Source organism: Pan paniscus, chromosome 5 (assembly GCF_029289425.2).
Source record: "Pan paniscus chromosome 5, NHGRI_mPanPan1-v2.0_pri, whole genome shotgun sequence".
NCBI lineage: Eukaryota > Metazoa > Chordata > Mammalia > Primates > Hominidae > Pan > Pan paniscus.
Genome location: NC_073254.2, coordinates 103151086 through 103172816, shown reverse-complemented (window position 1 = coordinate 103172816; position 21731 = coordinate 103151086). Strand labels below are relative to the sequence as shown.

The 21731-nt window shown below is 40.2% G+C and overlaps 2 protein-coding genes across 28 annotated transcripts in view; one reads left to right on the top strand and one right to left on the bottom strand.

Annotated features, from left to right (window-relative positions):
- Positions 1-4191, bottom strand: part of DOP1A (DOP1 leucine zipper like protein A) — a 101277-nt gene extending 97086 nt beyond the window's left edge. For 11 of the 20 annotated variants that reach the window (XR_004672042.3, XM_003816376.5, XM_034962445.3 and 8 more), the window contains exon 1: positions 4011-4126. The gene's annotated coding sequence lies outside the window, so the exon portion shown is untranslated. Of the gene's footprint in view, positions 1-4010 lie in introns of all 20 variants that reach the window. The other 9 variants (XM_008969448.4, XM_008969450.4, XM_057302553.2 and 6 more) reach the window with 7 other exon arrangements.
- Positions 4192-5929: 1738 nt separating this feature from the next.
- The window catches only part of UBE3D (ubiquitin protein ligase E3D), a 474449-nt gene continuing 458647 nt past the window's right edge, over positions 5930-21731 (top strand). For 6 of the 8 annotated variants that reach the window (XM_063605399.1, XM_003816375.6, XM_034962436.2 and 3 more), the window contains exons 1-3: positions 5939-6149; positions 13769-13965; positions 17551-17641. In XM_063605399.1, the coding sequence (XP_063461469.1) occupies positions 6073-6149; positions 13769-13965; positions 17551-17641 (365 nt within the window). In that variant the 5' untranslated portion in view covers positions 5939-6072. Of the gene's footprint in view, positions 6150-13768; positions 13966-17550; positions 17642-21731 lie in introns of all 8 variants that reach the window. The other 2 variants (XM_063605398.1, XM_034962441.3) reach the window with 2 other exon arrangements.

Genomic DNA, 21731 nt, shown 5'->3' with positions numbered 1-21731 from the left:
CAGAACATTTTTGAAAAAATAAAGACATATCTGATTCAAGAATATTATCTTTGTACTATTTTTTAAAGTAACTTTTTTTACTATATTTTTTAAGGTAATTGTAGTACACTTTTTAATTTACAATTAAGGCTTTGTTTCTAAATTATTGCACAGATAAAATTCTAAGGAATTTTCAAGCACTGATTAACTTAGTATCTACAAAAATTTGGGCCACCAAATGGAGACGTGGGATGATTTTATAAGATCCGAGGGCAGAGCTAAGTGACACTGAATTAAATGAGGAGGGGCCGGACACAGTGGCTCATGTCTGTAATCCCAGCATTTTGAGAGGCAGAGGCGAGGCGGATAACCTGAGGTCAGGAGTTTGAGACCAGCGTGACCAACATGGCGACACCCTGTCTCTGCTAAAAATACAAAAGTTAGCCCGGTGTGATGGTGGGTGCCTGTAATCCCAGCTAATCAGGAGGCTGAGGCAGGAGAATACCTTGAATCCGGGAGGCAGAGGTTGCAGTGAGCTCACTCCACTGTACTCCAGCCTGGATGACAGAGTGAGACTCCATTTCAAAAAAAAAAGGTTACTTCCTCTTCATTCTCTTTCAGTTCCTCTGACTGTATTAAGAAGAAAGTCTCAGTTTGGTGCCAAGATGTTAACACCACTGAAATTCTTGCCAATCTCACTTTTAAACAAAGGGCAAGTTTTAGGCTTAGAGCCTCCTGCAGGCAATAGTTTCTAGTTAGAAATTAAGAGCACTTTGATTTTCATTATTTTTACGTATACGTCCACCTTCTGTTTATGGCAAGTGCCACCTGCTTTTTACTCAAAGTTATTCCAAGTTTCCTTTAAAATATTACTTTAATAATCACATTGATATAAAGAAATATTAATAACTAAACAGGAAGTATGCCAAACAGGAAGATATGGCCAAAATTTTGAAGATGATATCACAAACACTGAAGTTGAGGAAATATTACATTAATCCATTTGGTCAACAAATAAGTGCCTGCTATATGTTTGCCACTGGGTTAGCCACCACAAAGAACGGAGAAGAATGATGAAAAAAAAATGTGAAAAGGAAAGTCAGAAGAGGAGGAAATTAATTCAAAATGAGGTAATCAAAAAAAGGTTCACAGGTTGGCATTTGAGCTAGGTCTTAAAGGTATAATTTAGACACTCAGAAACAGAAGAACATTCTCAGAGAGTAAAAGTATAACTATATGTGCCTGAGTGGTGGCATCTTCCAAATCTTGATTGTGGTGGTAGCTACACGGGTGCATATATATCTACTAAAACTTATTGAAATGTACACTTAAATGAATGTACATCAGTATATATAAATTTTTACTTAATAAATTTGATACTATATAATTGACCAATGCAATGAAAGGTCATTGAGATTTCAGGCTTGGATAGCTTGGAGAGGAGGAAGTAAATTCAATAAAGGAAAAAGGGAAACCGCCAGTTAAAGACAAGGGTATCATATTTTCATATAATTCTCAATAAAAACTGTTAGCTATTACACAAAAAATATTAGCTTTATATTTCTACTTAATAGTTTTATTCCAGGGAGATAATTTACCTGAATTAACACTTATCTATTAAAATTACATGTTCTCTTCCCACCTCTCCTATCTGCAAGCAAAACTGTGCATTAACAGCATTCACCCTAAGAAAGTAATAAAGAATGAACAGAATATCCACACTGGTGGTGTACTAGTGACACTTAACAGACTTTAGCAAAACAGTTTAAGATTGTGTTCAGCACACATCCTGTTTGTAAAGCAATTTAGAAGTAACTGTCTCAAAATTTGTGTTTTAGCCTTTAGCTCTTTTCCATGACATAAGCTCTTAAAATAGGTAGTTATTACACAGTAAGCACATTTTGGGTGGCTTCTACCATAATTTCATTTTAGGAATTCATGACTATAAGGAGAAATCATCACAGCAAAAGTGATGCCATTATCAACAAGTCTTCACTTGTTGGAACCTCAAAATGCCATTTTGAATAAAATCAATAACTACACTCCACCATCAAATTCAAAACATGAATTATGGTTTAAAAAAAGTCAAAAAACCAGAAAGAATAAGATAAGTCTTCTGCCAATAATTAAAGCATTAAGACTCATGGGAACTTAAGTGTATCATTAATATTTTACTAAGAAAAATATAATTTTTTTTATACAAGTGAGTTGCCACTAGATTTTCATGCTCCAAAAAGTTTAAAATGACAGCCAAAAAATAAGCCTAGTGCATGGACCTTTACAGTTGAAGAGGACTCAGCTTAAGTATAGCAGTTTTTAAATTTATATTCTATGTAATTATATTCTAAGAGTTGTTAACCATTTGGCCATGAGAAAATAGATCAGGTAAATTTGGGAATGCTAGGATAACCTTCTGGAGATTTACATGTATCAGCATAACAGTAAAGGTTTTGAAGAGTCCTGCCTTTATAAGCAAAAAAGTTAAACCTAGTTTAACCTAGTGTGCTCCCAAATTATTTGCCATTGAACACTGCTTTGGGGAAAGTAAGCCTATTAAATGGTTTTAGAACACTGTTCTGGGGGAAACATCAGTTTGGAAAACCCTGGTCTTTTCAAATTTCCTTAAACAATGACAAAACCGAAGCCTGCAGATCACATCTGGTTAGTAGCAGATTAAAGCACTTGAATCTAATCTCTTCATTCCCAGGCCAGAGCTCACTCCTTTACTTTAACTACAAAATAGGACTTCTTTGAATGTATACAAACATTTAACTGACAACACTTACCTTACATTTAAGATTTGGGTTATGGTGTCACATTTTCTGGTTTGTGTATTAAATCAGGTGTTTTTAGTTCTTTCAGCACTAGGTACCTAATAATCAAGCCCACGTGGAGATTTGCTACTGCTTAACAATTACAGAGAATGATTTAGTTATCAGTTGTGGCCGAAAGTAATCACTAAAATAAAGCATTTAGACTACTCGTGGTTTTAATTTACTCATAACTTCAGTCGGCCCACCTAAATCACTGTGTTATCTATCAGGTGGTGAGTTACTTAGCACATAATGCCGACATATGTTATTCACTGTAGACCATATTAATACCCACAAACAAAATTAAAATGTGAGAACTTATGTCTGCATAGACAATGGCCAACAACATCAAAACAGATTTTTCTCTCTCTACAGTTCAGGGCCTATTTGTCAGGCAAACAGTTTCCTACATTTTTGGTAATTATCATTTTTTTTGACTGCTTTAGCTGGAGTCGAAGTCATTTTCCCAATCTTTACATTTCTCAAACGCCATAGAACTCTAAGATAGTGTAAAAATTTTCAAACACAATTTAGTTAGCTTAAGAAAAATAGTTGTGTGCCATTCCCCGCCCCCTCAGGGTACAAGACTGGAGGAGGCCCAAACAAGTGACTATTGTTATGTTGCAACTTTAAAAGGCTTGGGAATCAAAGGTGATAATTGTTAACAACACCCGTTTGACTCCTATGACTTCCTCTTAATAAACTTCGGTACTCCTTTCTAAGCCCCCTGGAGAACATGAACCATCGCGGGCCTACGTGTCTCCTCAATGCTAAAAGAACCCACCAGCCGAGAAGGCACAACGCCTCGATTCCTTCAACAAAGAGGTTACTCCGCGCGCCTCCATCGCACAGGTGCGACCTCTGCCCCAGCCTTGCGCACCGCTCCGCCCCAGCAGGGGAGGCTCGGGACCTGCCCCCGGCTCCCCGGCCCCGCCTCCGGCCTCCCTCACCTGGTGGCCGCCCTCGCGCCTCTGCCCGGCCCAGGCCCCGGCCCCAGCCCTGGCCCTCCAGTCCCCGCGCAGCTCCCGACTCCCCGGAAACCAGAGGGCGGCCGACCAGCTTCGCGGCTCCTGGCGGGGCCGGAGCGGCAACACCCCCGACGCCACAGCAGTCAGACTCGCAAGGCGTCCCCGCGGCTCAGGACCTAGCCGGGCCGAGAAGGATGCTCGGAGCCGGCTACCAGCCTAGCGACCGCACTGGGGGCGGGGACGCTTTTACCTGCTGCTGGCTCGGCCGCTTCTCGCCGGCGCAGCTCTCCTGGCAACCACGGCAGCTACACCGAGACCGGGAGCCGAAGGGCCTAGTGACAGCTCCCAGAGTGCACCGTGCTCGCGCCCACGCCAGCGTCGACGTCTGAGGCCTTCGATCCCCGCCCCCGATCGGCTTCCTGCCTCCCGGCGCTAGCTGTTGCCACAGCGCCCTCAAGTGGACTGTCGCGGGAAGCGGCCATGGCTACCAATTTCAGGAGTGGCTAGAAAGGGGGTTAGCAGATGTTTTCATTTGAAGAGATAATAGGAACTGAAAACAGCTTTTAAATATTATTTGAATAGTTTCTCAATATTTCATATGAGTAACCTGCATCCCAGAGAGGTTAGGAGACTTGTGAAGTTAGGAGACAAGTAGTTGGTGTCAGATTTGGAACTTCTTTGAGTCTAGAGCTCTATCAATCATATCTAGTTACTCCAAGGTAAATTGCACCGTTTTGCCAACACCATACGGTAAAAAAATGAAAGTTTTTACAAATACGTAACTAAATATATAACAATCTTTTAAGCTAACAAAACAATTATAAAGAGTAAGCTGTGCTAAGGAAGTTGTATATTTCAATATAATGTGTCAATATTTAAGCATTCAATAGCCTCGGGTATTAAAGGTGGAAGATATGAAGAGTTGAAATCATCATCCTTCAAATAGATGAATTATTTGAGACCAAATAATAGTAAACTTTATTTTTTTAAGTGAGCTGTTGCTTCCATCTATAACTTCAAATTATTGTGATAGATATAATAATTTGTGCATCAACATAATAAACTTTAATCACCCCAAATACTGATTTTAGAAAAATTGTCAAGCTATTATCTTAAAATATATGACAGGATTTATTTATTTAGAATTTATTTATGGTTTAGGCTGGGCATGGTGGCTCACACCTGTAATCTCAGCACTTTGGGAGGCCAAGGTGGGCGGATCTACCAAAAACAGAAAAATTAGCCTGGCATGGTGGCGCGCGCGCCTGTAATCCCAGCTACTCGGGAGACTGAAGCAGGAGAATCACTTGAACCCAGGAGGCAGAGGTTGCAGTGAGCCGAGATCGCGCCACTGCACTCCAGCCTTGGCGACAGAGCGAGACTCCGAAAAAAAATAAATAAATAAAAGCAGCTCCTTGTTTTTAAGAAGCCCTATTGTAATTCTACCCTGGTCTTATATTTTAATAGTTCTTCATTATAAGTATTTACATTATACCAGGTTCTTTACTGTGTCAAACTTTTCAAAACTATCTTCTGGTAGTAAACTTCTCCAACTTCTCTTAGTTTTTACTTTTGTGAAAGTGAATAGTGGAGCTGTACATACGTAATCATTCTCATCTTCCTTTTTTCCCCCCTAAAAAATGGTTAGTCCTGATAGACTTCAGCCACACTCTTCTGCATTAGGTAACAAAGAACTTCCTTATATTTTTGCACCTGTTTCAATTTTGGAGCTATCCTGTCTAAGTTGAGAAGCAATGGCAAGTCAATTCTTGAAAATTTTGTCGCTTTACATAGAGGCTAACAAACGACCCTTGTTCATAAAGAGACCAAGATAAAGTGGGTTTGGGGCCGGGAATTCTGTTCTTGGATCTCCTGGGGACAAAGCCCACCTGTAACACTTGCCTCCATCATCTCCCTCCCTTCGAGCTAGCCAAAGGTGTGAACCCTGGGTCTGATTTTTATGGTCATTTCCAGGGATGCTAACGCGCCAAGTCACGCTCATAAGAAGCAGAGTGGGGCGATAGCTAGCCTCTCGCCGCCCACCTTTCTCAGCACTCTGGGCCAAAGCCTGGTTTTGAAAATGCGCGCCCCGCCGCGGCCTCCGGGGTCACGCGCCTTCTCGGTGGTGCACTCTCCGGCCGGCAGGTGGCGCTGTGAGCTGGTAGGTGGCGCCAGCCCTGCGCTCTGGCACAGGCGCCTGCGCCGCAGCGGGGCTGCTGCTGGTTGGTTCGCACGTGGAACCTCTCCTGGTCCTGTTGACCCGGGCCCCTCGGAACCTCCAGCTTGGTCCGGTCTGGGACTGGACGCCTGCCATGGCGGCTTCTGCGGCGGAGACGCGCGTGTTTCTGGAGGTGCGGGGACAGCTGCAGAGCGCGCTTCTGATCCTGGGGTAAGAACTGGGATTCTAGGCGCAGTGCCCAGCTCGCTTTACTGCTGCCCGGGGGTCGGGGGCTGGTGAGTCTCTCTCTGTACGAGGGAGTTTGAGTTTCTTCTTTCCAGTTGCGTAGAGCCTCTCGATCACTCAAAGTGAAGCTTTCCCCTGTAGTCGCCTCCGCCACTCCCACCCCTACTGACAGTGTGGGTATATTTGGGGAGCTTTTTAGAAATTCAGGGTCTCAGCTCCACACCAGACTTATGGAATCAGAACCTATATTTTAACAAGATTTCCGGGAATCAAATGCACATTAAAATTTGAGGAACAGTGATGTAAAACACTGTTGGCAGTGCCCGGCGTTTCCAACAAAACAATGCAAAAAATGATTTGTCTGTCTCTCTTCGGGATCCTCCTTACCGGATCAGTTCCTATGTGAGCTTCTTGTTTTGTAAATAACCTCGGGTCTTTTCGTCCAAAACTGCTCTTTGCAGAGAAACCACACAATCATTCAATAAACGTGAGTTTAGTGAACCACTAAGAAAGGTTGTAGACTTCTTACTGGAGCTCGTTCATTTATTCATATTCTTCCTTCCAGTGAGAACGTCAAACTTGTTATTCGCTACACAAACAAATAACTTTTAGGAAAAATGTTCTCTATTTTGTTTGACAGCAGTTTTAATGATTTGTGGTCCCCTTGTCTATTCCTTTGTGATCGCTGTTTCAAAGAGAGTAAGTTAGAAGTTAAAATCCTGAGAATGGTATTACACAGTGCCACAGGTAGATTGATGCTTAATTTTTTCCTCTTCCCTAAATCTGCCAGATATCTGGTGTGGCAATTTGGAATATGGCGTGAGAACTGAGTTCAAATGCTAGCTTCCTCACAAAATTAGAATAATTTAATCTGAATTTCTTCAATCTTGAAATGGGAATAATAGTACTCTGAATGTATTTCTTTTTCTCTTTCAAAATTTATGAATTTGGACAAATATCTCCAATTCTGGTGCACCTTGTAGAGTAATTAGGAACCCAAACCCTACCAAAATAAAACAAAAACCACACACACACAACAAACCTTCCCTTCCTCTCACGCAGGGGCCTTTCACAGTTCCCTTGGACTACTCTCCTTTGTTTAGGCAAGGTACCCGGGTGGCTCATGCCTGTAATCCCAGCACATTGGGAGGCTGAGGCGGGCGGATCACGAGGTCAAGAGATCGAGACCATCCTGGCCAACATGGTGAAACCCTGTCTCTACTAAAAATACAAAAATTAGCTGGGTGTGGTGGCGCGCACCTTTAGTCAGTCCCAGCTACTCAGGAGGCTGAGGCAGGAGAATGGAGTGAACCCGGGAGGCGGAGGTTGCAGTGAGCTGAGATCGCGCCACTGCAGTTCAGCCTGGCAACAGAAAGAGACTCCGTCTCAAAAAATAAAAAATAAAAATAAAAAGAAAGAAACCTAATTTTGCTGGACTTAGTTTTGCCATTTCTTGAACTACTTATAAATGGATTCATACAATATATACTTTTTTGTTTCTGGCTGCATTCCTTCCATAATATTTTTCAGATTCATGTTCCATCTATGTGGCTGCATCTATCAGTAGTCCATTCCTTTTTCTTGCTAAGTTTTCCATTGTATGAATATACCACAATTCATTTATCTGTTCTCCTATTGCTGGATGTTTTTCTTGTTTCTGGAGTTTGCTTATTATGAATACAGCTGTCATAACACTGTTGTATAAATCTTTTTTTGGACATACATTTTCATTTCTTTTTAGGTAAGTACCTAAGAGTGAAATTTCTGGGTCATAGGATAGATGTGCATGTTACTTTGTGAGAAATTGCCAAACAGTTCTCCAAAGTGATTGTACCAGTTTGCACGTTCAACCAGAAAAAAAATGAGTTTCAACTGCTTTATATTTTGACTTACATTTAGTATTATCAGTCCTTTTAGTTTGAACCATTCTAGTGTGTGTAAAATAGTATCTTGTGGTTTTAATTTTCATTTTACCGATGACTAATAATGTTGAGTGCCTTTTCACTTGCTTTTTAGCAATTCATATATGTTCTTTTTAAAAGTATCTTCTAATTTTTTTTGCCCATAATCAGATTATTTGTCTTGTTTAATTGAGAGTTCTTTATACAGTCTCAAAACAAGAGCTTTCTCATATAAATGCCTTGTGAATATATGACTATTCTTATCTGTGACTTAACTTTTCATTTTCTTTTCTTTTTTTTTTTTTTTTTTTAAGACAGTGTCTCGCTCTACTGCCCAGGCTACAGTGCAGTGGTGTGATCATGGCTCACTGCAGCCTCAACCTCCTGGGCTCAAGCAATCCTCCCACCTCAGCCTCTGGAGTAGCTGGGATACAAGTGCATGCCACCATGCCCAGCTAATTTTTGTATTTTTTTGTAGAGATAGGGTTTCACCATATTGCCCATGCTGGTCTTGAACTCCTGGACTCAAGCGATCCACCCACTTTGGACTCCCAAAGTGCTGGGATTACAGGTATGAGCCACCATGCCCTGCCTTGTTTTTTTGATAGTGTCCTTTGATGAACAGAAATTTTAATTTTAATGAAGTCCACTCTATCGTTTTTTTATTCCTTAAGGGTTAGTTTTTTTGGTGTCTTAAATCTTTGCCTACCTTAAGGCTGTGAAGATGTTTTGGCAGGTTTATTTTCTAGGAGTTATATCGTTTTAGCTTTCACATTTTGATCTGTGATCATGTTGAATTCATTTTTGTGTTTGCAGTGAAGTAGGGATCAAAGTTCTTTTTTTGGTATAAGGATATTCATTTATTCTATCACCATCAGTTGAAAAGGCCATCATTTCTCCCATTAAAATAACTCAGTCTTCATGAGAAATCAGTTGACTATACTGTTTGCATAGTGTGTCCTTTCTACCTTTTTAACCTTTCTTATGTCTTTCTGTATAAAGCAAAAAATGGTAAAAATACTGTATTTCCCTAAAAATAGCATAAAACTGTATGCTAGTTTTAAAAATATATAGTTGGGTGATTTTAAATCTGTTCTGATGATCTGTGTGTTCTAATTAAAATGTTTAGTGTATTTTATAGTTAATTTAAATATTGGAGTGTTCTTGTTCCTAACTGCTATGGTTTGGATGTGTTTTGTCCCTATGTTTTGTCACGTTGATCCCCAAGGTGGCAGTGTTGAGACATAGGGCCTAGTGGGAGGTGCGTGGTTCCTGAGGGCAGATTCTTCTTGAATAGATTAATGCCCTCCCATGGAGATGGTTGGGTGAGTTCTCTCTCAGGAATGGATTAATTCCTGCCATAGTGGGTTGTTAAAAAGAGTCTGGCTTCCAAAGTTTACATTCACAGATGTAAAGATCTATTTATATTAAGATATCTTAGCATTTTGGGATAAACTTTGGCCATTCATTTATTCAATCCACAGATGTTTATTGTGTTCTTACTCTAGTGCCAAAAATGCAAATTCTAAGTGCTGAGAATACAGCCATGAACAGTAACAACAGCAAAGACAGAAACACCTGCCTTTGTTGAGCATAGGGTTTAATGGTGGCAGTAGAGAAGAGGCGGCAGAGAATATACAAAATAAATATATATTTGATAGAAGTGGAGAAAAAATTAAACAAAAAAGGAATGGGGAGAAAAAAGTTACAATCTTTTATTTCAAATGAGAAACTAACATTTGAGTATTAAACTGTAACTGGTGAGGTGTAGAACTGCCAAACCTGGTGGGAGACAATTTCCCTTTGAGAGAAAGTGAGTATGAAAGGGTGCCTAGTTCAGAGAGATGCGGGTGAGTTGGGGGAACACATAGTAAAAGATCTTATGGCAGTGTGCTGGTACATGTTTAATAACCTACTCTCCATGAAAATAAACAAAAAGACAAACTAAGGTCTTGATTTGAAGCATTTGTTGATTTCTTTGGTGTGAATACTTTCACCACGTATGACCTTCAGCCTACCAACTGGGTGAGGTGAGTTGACCTGCTTTGCAGAACTCCTAGAATTTTAACAACAGGTTCTCCAAAGCTTGTAGCAGCAGGGCCTGCTATACCACTGTGCCTTATGGACCATCGAAAGGACTTTGGCTTGTAGTTAGAGTGAGAGATGAAGTCATTGGATAGTTTTAAGCAGTTGTGATACCTGACAGAATACAAGTCAATGGTGAAGAAAGCCTCAAGTATGAAATTATTGTATGAACTATGTCAATCAAACTTAGTCTTAAAGTAGGAATTCTCCTAAAGAACCATCATCCAACACTCACAATTGGGAAATGTGTGCTACCATCTTACATCATTCATGTTTTGCCAGTTGTCTACATAATATCCCTAATAACAGAAGAATCCAGTTCAGAATAAGGCATTGCATTTCACTGTCATGCTTCCTCTGTCTGTTTCAATCTAGAAGAGTTCCTCATTTTCCATTGACTTTCATGGTCCTGACACTTTGCAAGATGATAGTACAATCATTTTGTAGAATATCCTTCCATTTGGATTTGTCTTATGTTTCTTCAAGACAAGATTCAGATTTTGCATCTTTGGCAGGAATATAACAGAAGTGAGGCTTCCTGTCAGGTGGCACATGATTTTGCTTTGTTCCATCAAATTGGTTATATTAACTTTGAGCACTTAAAGTAAGATAGTGTCTGCCATGCTTCTCTACCTTAAAGTTACTCTTTTTCTCTTCGTAATCAGTAATTGGAGAGGTATTCTGAGATTATGTAAATACCCTGTTCCTCATCAGAGTTTCATTTTATTCATTTGTGTATGTCAGTAAGGATACATGATTCTTACTGTGGGTTACTCAGTGGGTTTTATTTTTTATTTTATTCAATGGGCTACTTTTTTGTTCATATTATACCAGATGTGGCCAAGGAAGTCCTTTCTGGATGGTTTCTGCGTCTTTTTTGGTAGGTCCCTGTCATTCTTTGATTTCTTCATGTTCCAGCAACATGTTCCAGGCTTATTTCATTCTTTCCCTGTTACAGCCCTGGATGTAGTCATTTTACTAAGGAACTTTGTTTCTGGTTTGTTCATTTCGTTTTTTAAAGCAGAAAATGGCCTTTACAAACCAAGATCTGGGCACTAAGTGTACTCATCACTGTTGGATGTCGCTTCTCCCAGAACTAGGGTATGTGTGTATGACTTATATATGATGTCTATGTATGGTTGTGCCTACATACCTATGTACATACATGCATTTACAACTATCTATATTACTGTATCTATTTGTAAACATTGAAAACCATGACTTCACACAGGTATTTCTAATTCTGCCCCACCACCATAGGGTCTATTCTAGTTTCCTCGCTTTCTCTTTTTGTAACTCCATTCTCCCACAGTGAGAATCATGGCCCTCATTGTCCTAGTGGCATTTATTTATTTTGTCAGTCTCCCTCTATGTAATTAATAGTCTGCTGGCATCCTTTGCCACCTCCCCCTGCTCATTGTTGACACTCTCCTCACCTGCTTGGACCCTGTTATGGACTGAATGTTTGTGTCCCCTCAAAATGTACATGTTGAAGCCCCAACCCCCAAAGTGATGGTGTTAGGAGATGGGGCTTTGGGAGGTAGTTAGATTTAGATGAGTTCTTGAGGGCGGGGCCCCCCTGATGAGATTAGTGTCCTTATATGAAGAGGAAGAGGCACTGAACTTCCTTACTCTGCCATGTCTGTTGTTTAAGCCACCCATCTATAGTATTTTGTTATAGCAGCTGAGCTAAGACAGGCTCTGAAACCCCATCCTGAGCTGGCCTCACCTCCTGTTCAGATTTCCTCCTCACCTGTCTTGGGATTTGACACCCCTGCTGAGTGGTCCTCCTGGTGGATGCCCTCCACAGCCTGCTTGGTTTCTCATATCCATGCTGGGCCACTGTGTCACCACCCTTGCACTGATGCCTTCCTTGCTTGGCCCTATGGATGCCCTCCACAGCCTGCTTAGTTTTTCAAATCCGTGCTGGGCCACTGTGTCACCACCCTTGCAATGATGCTTCTCTTGCTTGGCCCTATAAAATGACTAAAGTTTTTGAGACTGGGAAGACATGTGATAAACCAGAGATGGGGTGGCAATGGGGACTTAGGAACCCAGTGGTATTTCTTGGCGGCACTCGGAAGTGTCAACTCTACACAGTCTAGTTTGAAAGTCATTGAGGTAGCAAATGGACATTGTGTTATCTTTAGAGCAGTGGTCAGAGAACTATGGCCCATTGGCCAAATCCTACCTGCAGCCTGTTTTGGTACAGCCTGTGAGCTAAGAGTTGGATTTTTCTTCTGTATCTTTTTTTCTTTTAGACAGGTTCTTGATCTGTCGCCCAGGCTGACATGCATTGGCATGATCATGGCTCACTGCAGCCTCCTGGGCTCAAGTGATCCTCCCCATCTCAGCCTCCTGAGTGGCTAGGACTACAGGTGTGTGCCACTATACCCAGCTGATTTTTTAATTTTTTTTTTTTGTAGAGCCAGAGCCTTGCTTTGTTGCCCAGGCTGGTCTCAAACTTCTTGGCTCAAACCATCCTCCCACCTCAGCCTCCCAAAGTGCTAGGATTAGAGGAGTGAGCCACCTCGACCTGCTGATTTTACATTTTTTAAGGGTTGTTTTTTAAAAAATAAAAAGTATAATATGTATTCTACTTTGAGACCATACATGGCTCATAAAGCCTAAAATATTTACTATCTGGTCTTTCACAGAAATAAAGTTGCTGACTCTTGTTTTAGAGGATCATTATTTCTTAAACACCATTTCTTGAAATTGAACTTTTGACTCGGGTTTGAAACTGTCATCCCTGCAAAAAACTCAGATGCTTAATATTCTGTATTGCTAACTAAGTGCAGATCCATATGCTTTGAAAAGGAACTAGCCAGAAAGTAGCTGTAAGATTTTCTAAGGCAGATTTCTAAGTCCTAACCAAGATTCACACCTGAGCACATGGTCTACCCTCTGTACTCAGATGACACTCAAGCAAATGGCTTGCTGTCTGCGCTTAGTTGACACCATGTGGATGACCTGCTGTCTGCACTTAAGAGGGAGCCATGGTACTTTGTACCTTTGTTGCATTGCTAAGCGTATTGCAGTTTCAGAGGAGGGTCATTTCCATTGATGCCTTTATCCCCTCTATACTTTTGATACCTGGGGGCTTTTGACAGGGACTGTGTTTTACTCTTTATTGCCTATACTGAGTAATTTGTGTTTGCTCTGAATTGGATTAGTAAGTCCTTTCACACCTGATGTTCATACATCACTGTATCGTTTTCTTCATTAATTCTTTTTATTCTTAAAATTGACAAGTTTTTGTCTTGTATCATTGTTTCACTGAATCTTGGTCTCTTTATTAAAATCTTTTATATGAAATAACAGTACTTTGCTCTGATTTACTATAAAACATTATTTTAGTGCTCTTCTCAGAAGGAAGAACCAAAAATCTGTCCCAGGACTTGCATATTATGGTGATGGTGAAGGGCACTCTGATCAGATCTAAATCTAGTGTAGGTTGCTTTCCTTTATGATCTGCTTGCTGCTGTTTTTCTGGGGCAGTGACTTTAGAGCTCCTATTGAAGAGGAAGAAAGAGATCCTTGGCCATTTTTGTTTCTTTCATCATGTGGTTTTCATTGTGAGAAATAATTTGTTTGGGTTTTGTTTTTAATTACCAGAGAACCGAAAGAAGGAGGTATGCCCATGAATATTTCCATAATGCCATCTTCACTCCAGATGAAAACCCCTGAAGGCTGCACAGAAATCCAGCTTCCAGCAGAGGTCAGGCTTGTACCTTCCTCTTGCCGTGGGCTACAGTTTGTTGTTGGAGATGGACTGCACCTGCGACTGCAGGCACAAGCAAAATTAGGCACAAGTGAGTAATATTAGCACTTCTGCTTCTGTATTTACCTTTTTGTTATAAACCAAAGGTGATTTTTTCCTTTGATAAGTTGAACTTTTCCCAGGTGAAGGGGTTGAGAAGCTCTAGGGTCTTTGTCAGCTCTGCCAGTTATTGGCTGTATGCAATTGAACATGTTACTTAACCTTTCTTAGGCTTCTTCCCTTCCTCCCTTCCTTCTTTCTTTTCCACCCACAGCAAAATTGAGCAGAAAGTATAGAGATTTCCCATTTATCCACTGCCTTGTTTCTTTAATTGTAAAATTTTCTGGCTCACAGATGGGAAGATTAAATCAGATGGCAGTTGTATAAGACCTGATTGATTTTAAAGCATTATATGGAAATTTATTCATTCAACAAATATTTTGGTGTGTGCTATGTGCTAGGCATCAATCTAGGTGCTGGGGATACAGAAGTGAACAAGGCAGGGGAGGTGTCTGCTCTCATGGAGCTTACATTCTAATTGGTGGGAGCAGATAATGAGCAAACAATTTAAATATTAAGAAAAGTGTTATGATAATATAAAACAGAATAATGGGATAGGGAGTGACTAGGGTTGGCTGAAGGATGATCAGTGAAGGCCACTCTGAGGAGGTGATGTTTGACCTGAGTCCTGAATAAGGAAATCCTATCCATGTGGGGACTGTTCCAAATAGAGAAAACAGTACACAAAAGGTCCTACAGTTGAGTTTGATACTTAATTTGATTTTAACTTTTACTATGCCTGTTATATTTACAACATTTTGTAACTGGCATAATGATTCGGTAAGGCAGTAGAAAATTTGCTTTTTCTAAGACCTCAGGGTTATTTATTGAATAAAATTATTGGTTCATTACATCTATTACAATATATGTAATATATGCTTTGGGGGATTAAAATTATGTCAAAGGGGGAAATAGGCTGTAAAAGACTTATGTGATGTTTATTATCAGAGAAAGATTGTAATTCTTTCAGCTGCACACTGACACTTCGCTGCTGCCTCATCTGTAATAAACCTTTCATCTGAGCTGTGTGGATCCTGGAGATGGGGTCAGGAGGAGTGTTTGGAAGAGCCATTTAGGAGATGTTGAGTATTCCCCTGAGTCTGTACTCTTGGCTTTTGTGAGGAAAGAGAAGATAGAGAGGGTTTCATTTCTTTTTTGCTGGAGAGCAATTTTTGCTCAAGTCCTGGGTTAGTGAATAACTAGTTTGAGTTGGGCAGGGTTAGTTTTAGGAACAAGGGGTAGGGAAAAGAGATGTCATGGCACTTAAATGTTGTAGGATAAATACTAGGAATGACTGTTGGAATAACCATAGCAAGAAGGTTAGGGTCACCGAGCTGGGAAGTAGACTCCCTGATTGCACCTAATAATGGGCAGAGAAAGTGTTGTTTCAGGGAAGAGGCCATGGGAAGCTGGATGTTGTGTTGTCATCACCTTCTCCACAACAGTTACCTCTTTCACAAGAGTAACCACAGCAGGAATTTTGTGTTGGATCCTGAGATTTGGGAAAGGCAAACATGAAAGCCACAGTGGAGTGTTTTCTGGGATTGTGATTTTAGAGATGGAGGAATAGAGACCACCAGGGACATAGTATTGGGTTTTTGCCCATCCATATTCTGTATTCTGTAACTGAATATACAAATATCAAAACTGGAATTATTTTTAAAAATTTAAATCTGCAAACATTGTTTAAACTATAGGACAAAATTAATTGACTGCTATGTGCTGATTTGCATATTGTTTGTATTCACTGGTCTCCTATTTCTTTACACTTTTAATATATTTTGCTCAAATATCTGAAAAGGAAAACTATCAAAGGCCCGTTCCATAGTGCATGAAAGAGTATGCAAAACAGATTCCTCAGCATTTAATTGCCTGAGTGCTTTCCATATAATAGATGGTGTATAAATATTTGTGGAATGAATAAATATGAATAGATATGTACTGGTGTGAACTTGAATCAAACTGTTTTGTAGGAAGTGACTTGAAAGTTTTAGCCTTCAGTTTGTGTTTCAGGATTTTTAAAAAGATGACTTTTCAATGCTAAGAACACCCTTTTAAGGACAACTATAGTAAACATCATACTGGTATACTGCTATTTTGAGTGTCAAACTGTGACCCTCTATGTGGAACTAGCTACAGTAGGATCTATTAGAGCACACTCATTAGATTGATCCCCCGCAGCAACGCTCTCCCAGGATTCCTCTATATCAGAAACTGAATTTTAAACCCGACCCAGTGCATCATGCTGGGTGGCCAGCAGAGGGTAGTGTTTCACTGAAAATTTGTTTGTGGGTCTGGAAAAAAATATTTTGGATTCCTAGGTCTCCTTTTAATCTGCTCAAAGTTAAAGAATAATACTGTTTATTGCACCTTAGTGCTATAGGGATTTCTGGCCACCCCTTAAAAACTGTTAAGATTTTTAATTGCCAAGGCGTAAACCTTCTAGCATCAGTTTTTTTAAATCTTAAAATACATACAGAAAAACACAAACCAAATCCACATTGCTTGATTCTGATGGATATGACCTCATTTCTTTAATTAGATTTTTACAGACATATTTTAGTTCATTCTTTTAAATGAAAGTTTCCTTATTTCATAAAAGAAATAATGGAAACTAAGGGAACATGCGGCCTTATGCTGCTCTTTCCCATAGTGTGAGAAATATATATTTTTCCCCACAGCTTTCAGCGTTTTACCATAGCTTTCATTAAAAACTGATTTTTGATCTGAGAAAACTGGACTCTTTTTGGAGCCATTTCATTCCCAGGGAGGTGTCCAATAAACATTAGTTTGAGATCTTTGTTTGTTCATATGGTTATATGCTAGATTGGACATAAACCTTATTTAAATAAAATTAAACTCAAAGTTGGCTGGGCACGGTGGCTCATGCCTGTAATCCCAGCACTTTGGGAGGCCGAGGCAAGGGGATTACGAGGTCAGGAATGCAAGACCAGACTGGCCAAGATGGTGAAACCCCGTCTCTACTAAAAATACAAAAATTAGCGGGGCATGGTGATGGGAGCCTGTAATCCCAGCTACTTGGGAGGCTGAGGCAGAGAATTGCTTGAACCCAGGAAGCGGAGATTGCAGTGAGCCCAGGTTGCGCCACTGCACTCCAGCCTGAGTGACAGAGCAAGACTCCATCTCAAAAAAAAAAAAAAATTAAACTCAAATTTAAGAGCTCTATTTGTTCACACTGATGAAACACTATTGTGAGACACAGCAGAGGGAAGCTGAGAATGTTGGAGATCTGTGTAGTTAGCTTGATGAGAAGGAAATAGTTCTTTTTCACTCATCCTTAATGTTGGTATTTTTAGAATGAGAGAACTAACAAATGCTACATGCATAATCTAGGGCAGTACCTGTCTCTGGAACACTTAGCAAAATCTGTTGTTTTCAAAAACACTTCACAATATTTGCTTCTGCTTGAGTCATCAGATAGTATTAATTAAATGTGTACTTCTGGGTGGATCATAAACTTTATGGATGGTAATTTATCGTGGCTATTGAACTGTTTAAGTATGTTAATATATTTGTTTCAATCTCTAAGATTAGCTATTTCATTGACTTCCTTTAGAACTGATTTCAATGTTTAATCAAAGCTCGCAAGCCCAAGAATGTTGCACGTTTTATTGCCAATCCTGCGGTGAAGTCATAATAAAAGACAGGTAAGGAATATATTTAACACTGATTAATTCTGTGCCTGGCAATGGTTATCTCTTTTTCTATCAGAATTTTTCAAGTAATTGCCAATGGAGTAGTATATGGCCTTAAAGTGAGAGCCAGCTTAATGTCACTTTGAACAAAATCAGCCACAAAACTTGCTAGCAATTGCAGAGTGATTAGCTCTTAGGGACATAAAGGGGAGCACTAGGATGCTGGCTTTGAGAGAGGAGAGCTTATCTTGGCCGAAAACCTGTGCTGATCGCTGAAGCACCTCCCTCCTGAAAAGAAACATGGGACCTGTCACGTTTCATCCAACACGATGCTGAGTGACATTTTCCACATTCAGTGATTTTTTCCACATAACAAGCTTTTGCACAAAAACTTTTTATTTGAACTGTTTTTATCAGTGCCTTTCTAAAATCCATTTCCTATTTCTCCTGCTTATTAAAACAGAGCATACAGAGCACAAATTAACCTTTTCTCAATGATTAGGTTAATTTTGTCATTTATTCTTGCCATGTGCTGTGATTGCCTTGTTGAGATGGGAAGGACTCTTTGCTGGTTTTTTCGTTGTTGTTGTTGTTTTTGGGTTTTTTACAGTCCCTAAGGCTTTTTAATTTCTTTTTCTTTTGTCCCTCATGTCAGCCTTCTTGTTTCTTGGGCACAAACCCTTCCTCCTAAAATTTCAGCCACAAGTCATTCATCAGCTGGAGAGACAGATTAAATCGTAATTATTGTTAATACTATTTAAAGAATTTAGAGTTCTTTATTAGATGGGTTTCCTGAGTCATGTTCCTAAGACTTATAAGTGAACGGCTCCTTCCTATCTGAAACCTGCTTCTCTTCCAGTGTTCCTTATCTCAGTAATGCTGTACTTCTACCTGTGTCCTCAAGGTAGAAACCTGGTGTTGCCAGAAGTTCCTCCCTCTGGAGGCAGGGGAGTCCAAGCCTTCGGCTTCCCTGAGCCACGCTGGAAGATGAAGAACTGTCTTGGGCTACACATAAAATACACTAACACTAACAATTGCTGATGAGTTTTTAAAAAATTGCCAAAAAAATCTCATGTCTTAAGAAAGTTTACGTATTTGTATTGGGCCACATTCAAAGCCTTTGGGCCATATGCTGTAACGTGGGTCAGCTTGCTGTAAGGGGTTCCCCCCATAGTCAGTTGCCAAGTTCTTTTGCTACTTTCTTCATAGCATGTCTTACATAAGTCCACTTTCCTCCATCCCAGTGCCTCTACCTTAGTTGAGGCTACTGTTTGTTCACCTAATTACACTTGTTGCCAACTCCTCATCCATTGAGCCTCCCTGTAGTTTTGTCCTCTCATCTGATCTATTTTAGCACAGCTAAGTAATTGTTCTCAAATGCATCAGGCTCTGCTGGTCAAACCCCTCCATGGCCCCCCATTTATCCAATATAAATTCCAGAAACATGCTACATTAGGACCTTTATGAGTTTACCTCTATTTACCTCTCCACCCTCACATTTCATATCTCTTTCCCCAACCTATTCCTTCTCCCCCAAAAAAACATGCCATTATTGACTGGCATTCTGTACACAGCTCTGGTGATCAATGTGCAGCCCCACAGCCTTTTCATGATATTTTTTCACCCTGGGGCCTTATGAAAGTGACTTCCTTTCCTGGAGGAATGCACCCCACACCCTGTCTCCCCCTCGTTGGCTCCTACCTGAACTTCAGAATTCAGCTGACGGGACAGGTACTGTTATGAGCCTTCTCTCAACCCTGGGTTGGTTTAGGTGTTCCTCTAAGGTTTATTTGCCTGTCTTCACAATTAAACTGTAGGCTCTCGGAGTGCAGATAATCTTGTTGTCCCCTGTATCCTTTATCCCTACTCTTTTGAGAGTGCAGTACAGGGTAGTCCCTTCTGAGTCTGTCTAGTAGTACAGACTCAGAAGCCAGAGCAACTAGGTTTGCACCTGCCATTTACTAGCAGTGTGACTCTGGGCAAGTTACTTAACCATTCTGTGCCTCAATTCTTTTATTGCAAAAATGTGGCTAACAGTAGGACCTACCTCATATGGTTGCTAGGAGAATGGAGTGAGTTTAAGTGTTTATGACAGTGCCTGGCATGTGGAAAGCATTCAGTATGTATTAGCTACTGCTATAATTACTGTTCTTATCATCATCATCATCATCCTCAGCATCAGGCACTGTCCCTCGTAAATAGTATGCTCTCAATCAATTTTTGCTGGGTTGAATTGAATAAACGTTGACATGTTTGTTTTGGCCTTCTACCAACCTCTCTTGCTTGCTTCCTGATTTCTGTCAGTGTCCCAGGTAGATGAGATGGCACAGAGTTACTCTGGCATAAGTGAGAGGTTACAAATGGAGGATCCTCAGAGTGACTGTCTTGAGTAAGAAATGAGGTGACTTTAAATTTGCAGAGGAGGGAACCTCATCTTTGCTTGAATTACCTAAGGGTTGAAGTTACTGCATGTACTCGGTGACAGGCCCACTTTATCCTGAAAGGTTCAGGGGATCTCAGTTTACATTGTAGTTGAACCAAGAGTGTTTTCCTTCTCTCAATCTATTTTAGGCGTTGGTTGAATTCTCAGAAGAAGTTTCTGAAACATGCATTCCTAGACAACAATAGGGATTCCTAGAAGTTACAGTTGGAACATGTTAAATCAGTGTAACAGTATTTCCGGGTTCTGCTTACAGTAAAGGATATGCTGGTTCATTATTGGCTGTTATTTGTGTTTCATTGGAACAGGATGATAATATGAAAAATCTTTTATCTGTTGCCCCCATTTTTTCTGTTCAGGAACTGTATCTTCTGTGTCAGTCCCTTTTACGGTCATGGAACTGAGAACTAAAAGGGCAGCACTCACTCTCCCTAACCCTGACCATCAGCAGGCCCTGGAGGCAGGAGCAGGAGAATGGGGACCTGGGTTTGAAATCCAGCTTCATGACTTAGTAGCTGGGAAGTTGTGTTTGTACTACCTCAGGTTCTTCTAATACAGCCTTCTAATAAGGCCTATTTTCCAAACTTGTCAAGAGAGTTAAAGGATGTAACGTATGTAATAGTTAATGCTCGACCAGGTCTTTTAAATTGGTTTTATAGACTTTTTACCCCCTTTTCCAAATTGTTCGTATTAGCAAACTAGCAAATTATCTAGTTTAGTGTTTCAAACCTTTTTGTTTCAAGACTGTGATTCACATACTCTGCATGTGCCAAGGAAATGAATTCCCTTTCTCTTTTTCTCTCTGAGAAACAGTGGACTTGACTTAGCCTTTGCCTCATTTAAGCAAGGCTTACCCAAAAACCTTTTCATGTCACACCTGTGTGCCTGGCATATGCATGCCTCTTCAGTAATGCAGAGAAATCCTTAGTAAATGACTCAAGGCTTTGCTTACCTGTAACTTAGGTAGCATGCCCTGTGACTGAGTTGTATGGAAAAAGATGCTTCCTTAAGTAACTGCACATGGATTTCATGTTGACTGTTAATGTCAAACCCAGTGTTCTTCTTATTTCTCCCGCAGCTATCTGTTTTATGTGAGTGGTAAGGACAACTTTGTGCTCATTAAATAGAAAACAAGACCAAAGGTTTTCAAAAGAGCATGTATGTACCCAAAATCAACTAATTGTAAACATATTTCCCAGGAAGGTACCTTGGAATATGTTGATTTATCTGTATTGGGAGCACCTCTGTAGGAGCAGGGGAACAGAGTTAAGATCTGCTTACTGGCTAGTCTTATTATCTGGGAACATGTTACATTAATTTCCTGGGGTCCAGTTTCCTCATCTGCAAAATGAGGACGTTGGATTAGATAAACCTGTTAGAGTGCTATGAAACATGAAAATTACCTGATCAATGAACCTCATTTGTATTTGGGGTTTCATGTACTTTGTGATTCATGATTATTTGATAGTCTGGGACTAATGCTTATTTTTTTTTTTTAAATAAAAAAGGTTCTTGTCAAATTAATTATAGAAATAAGATATAGAGGACAGTTTAAACAGTAAGACTCATTAATGGCTTTTAATACTAGCACCAGGACACATGATATCTGCTAATTATAGCAATGTTTTTTCTTAATTTAAGGTCACATGTTCTTAGCTATTT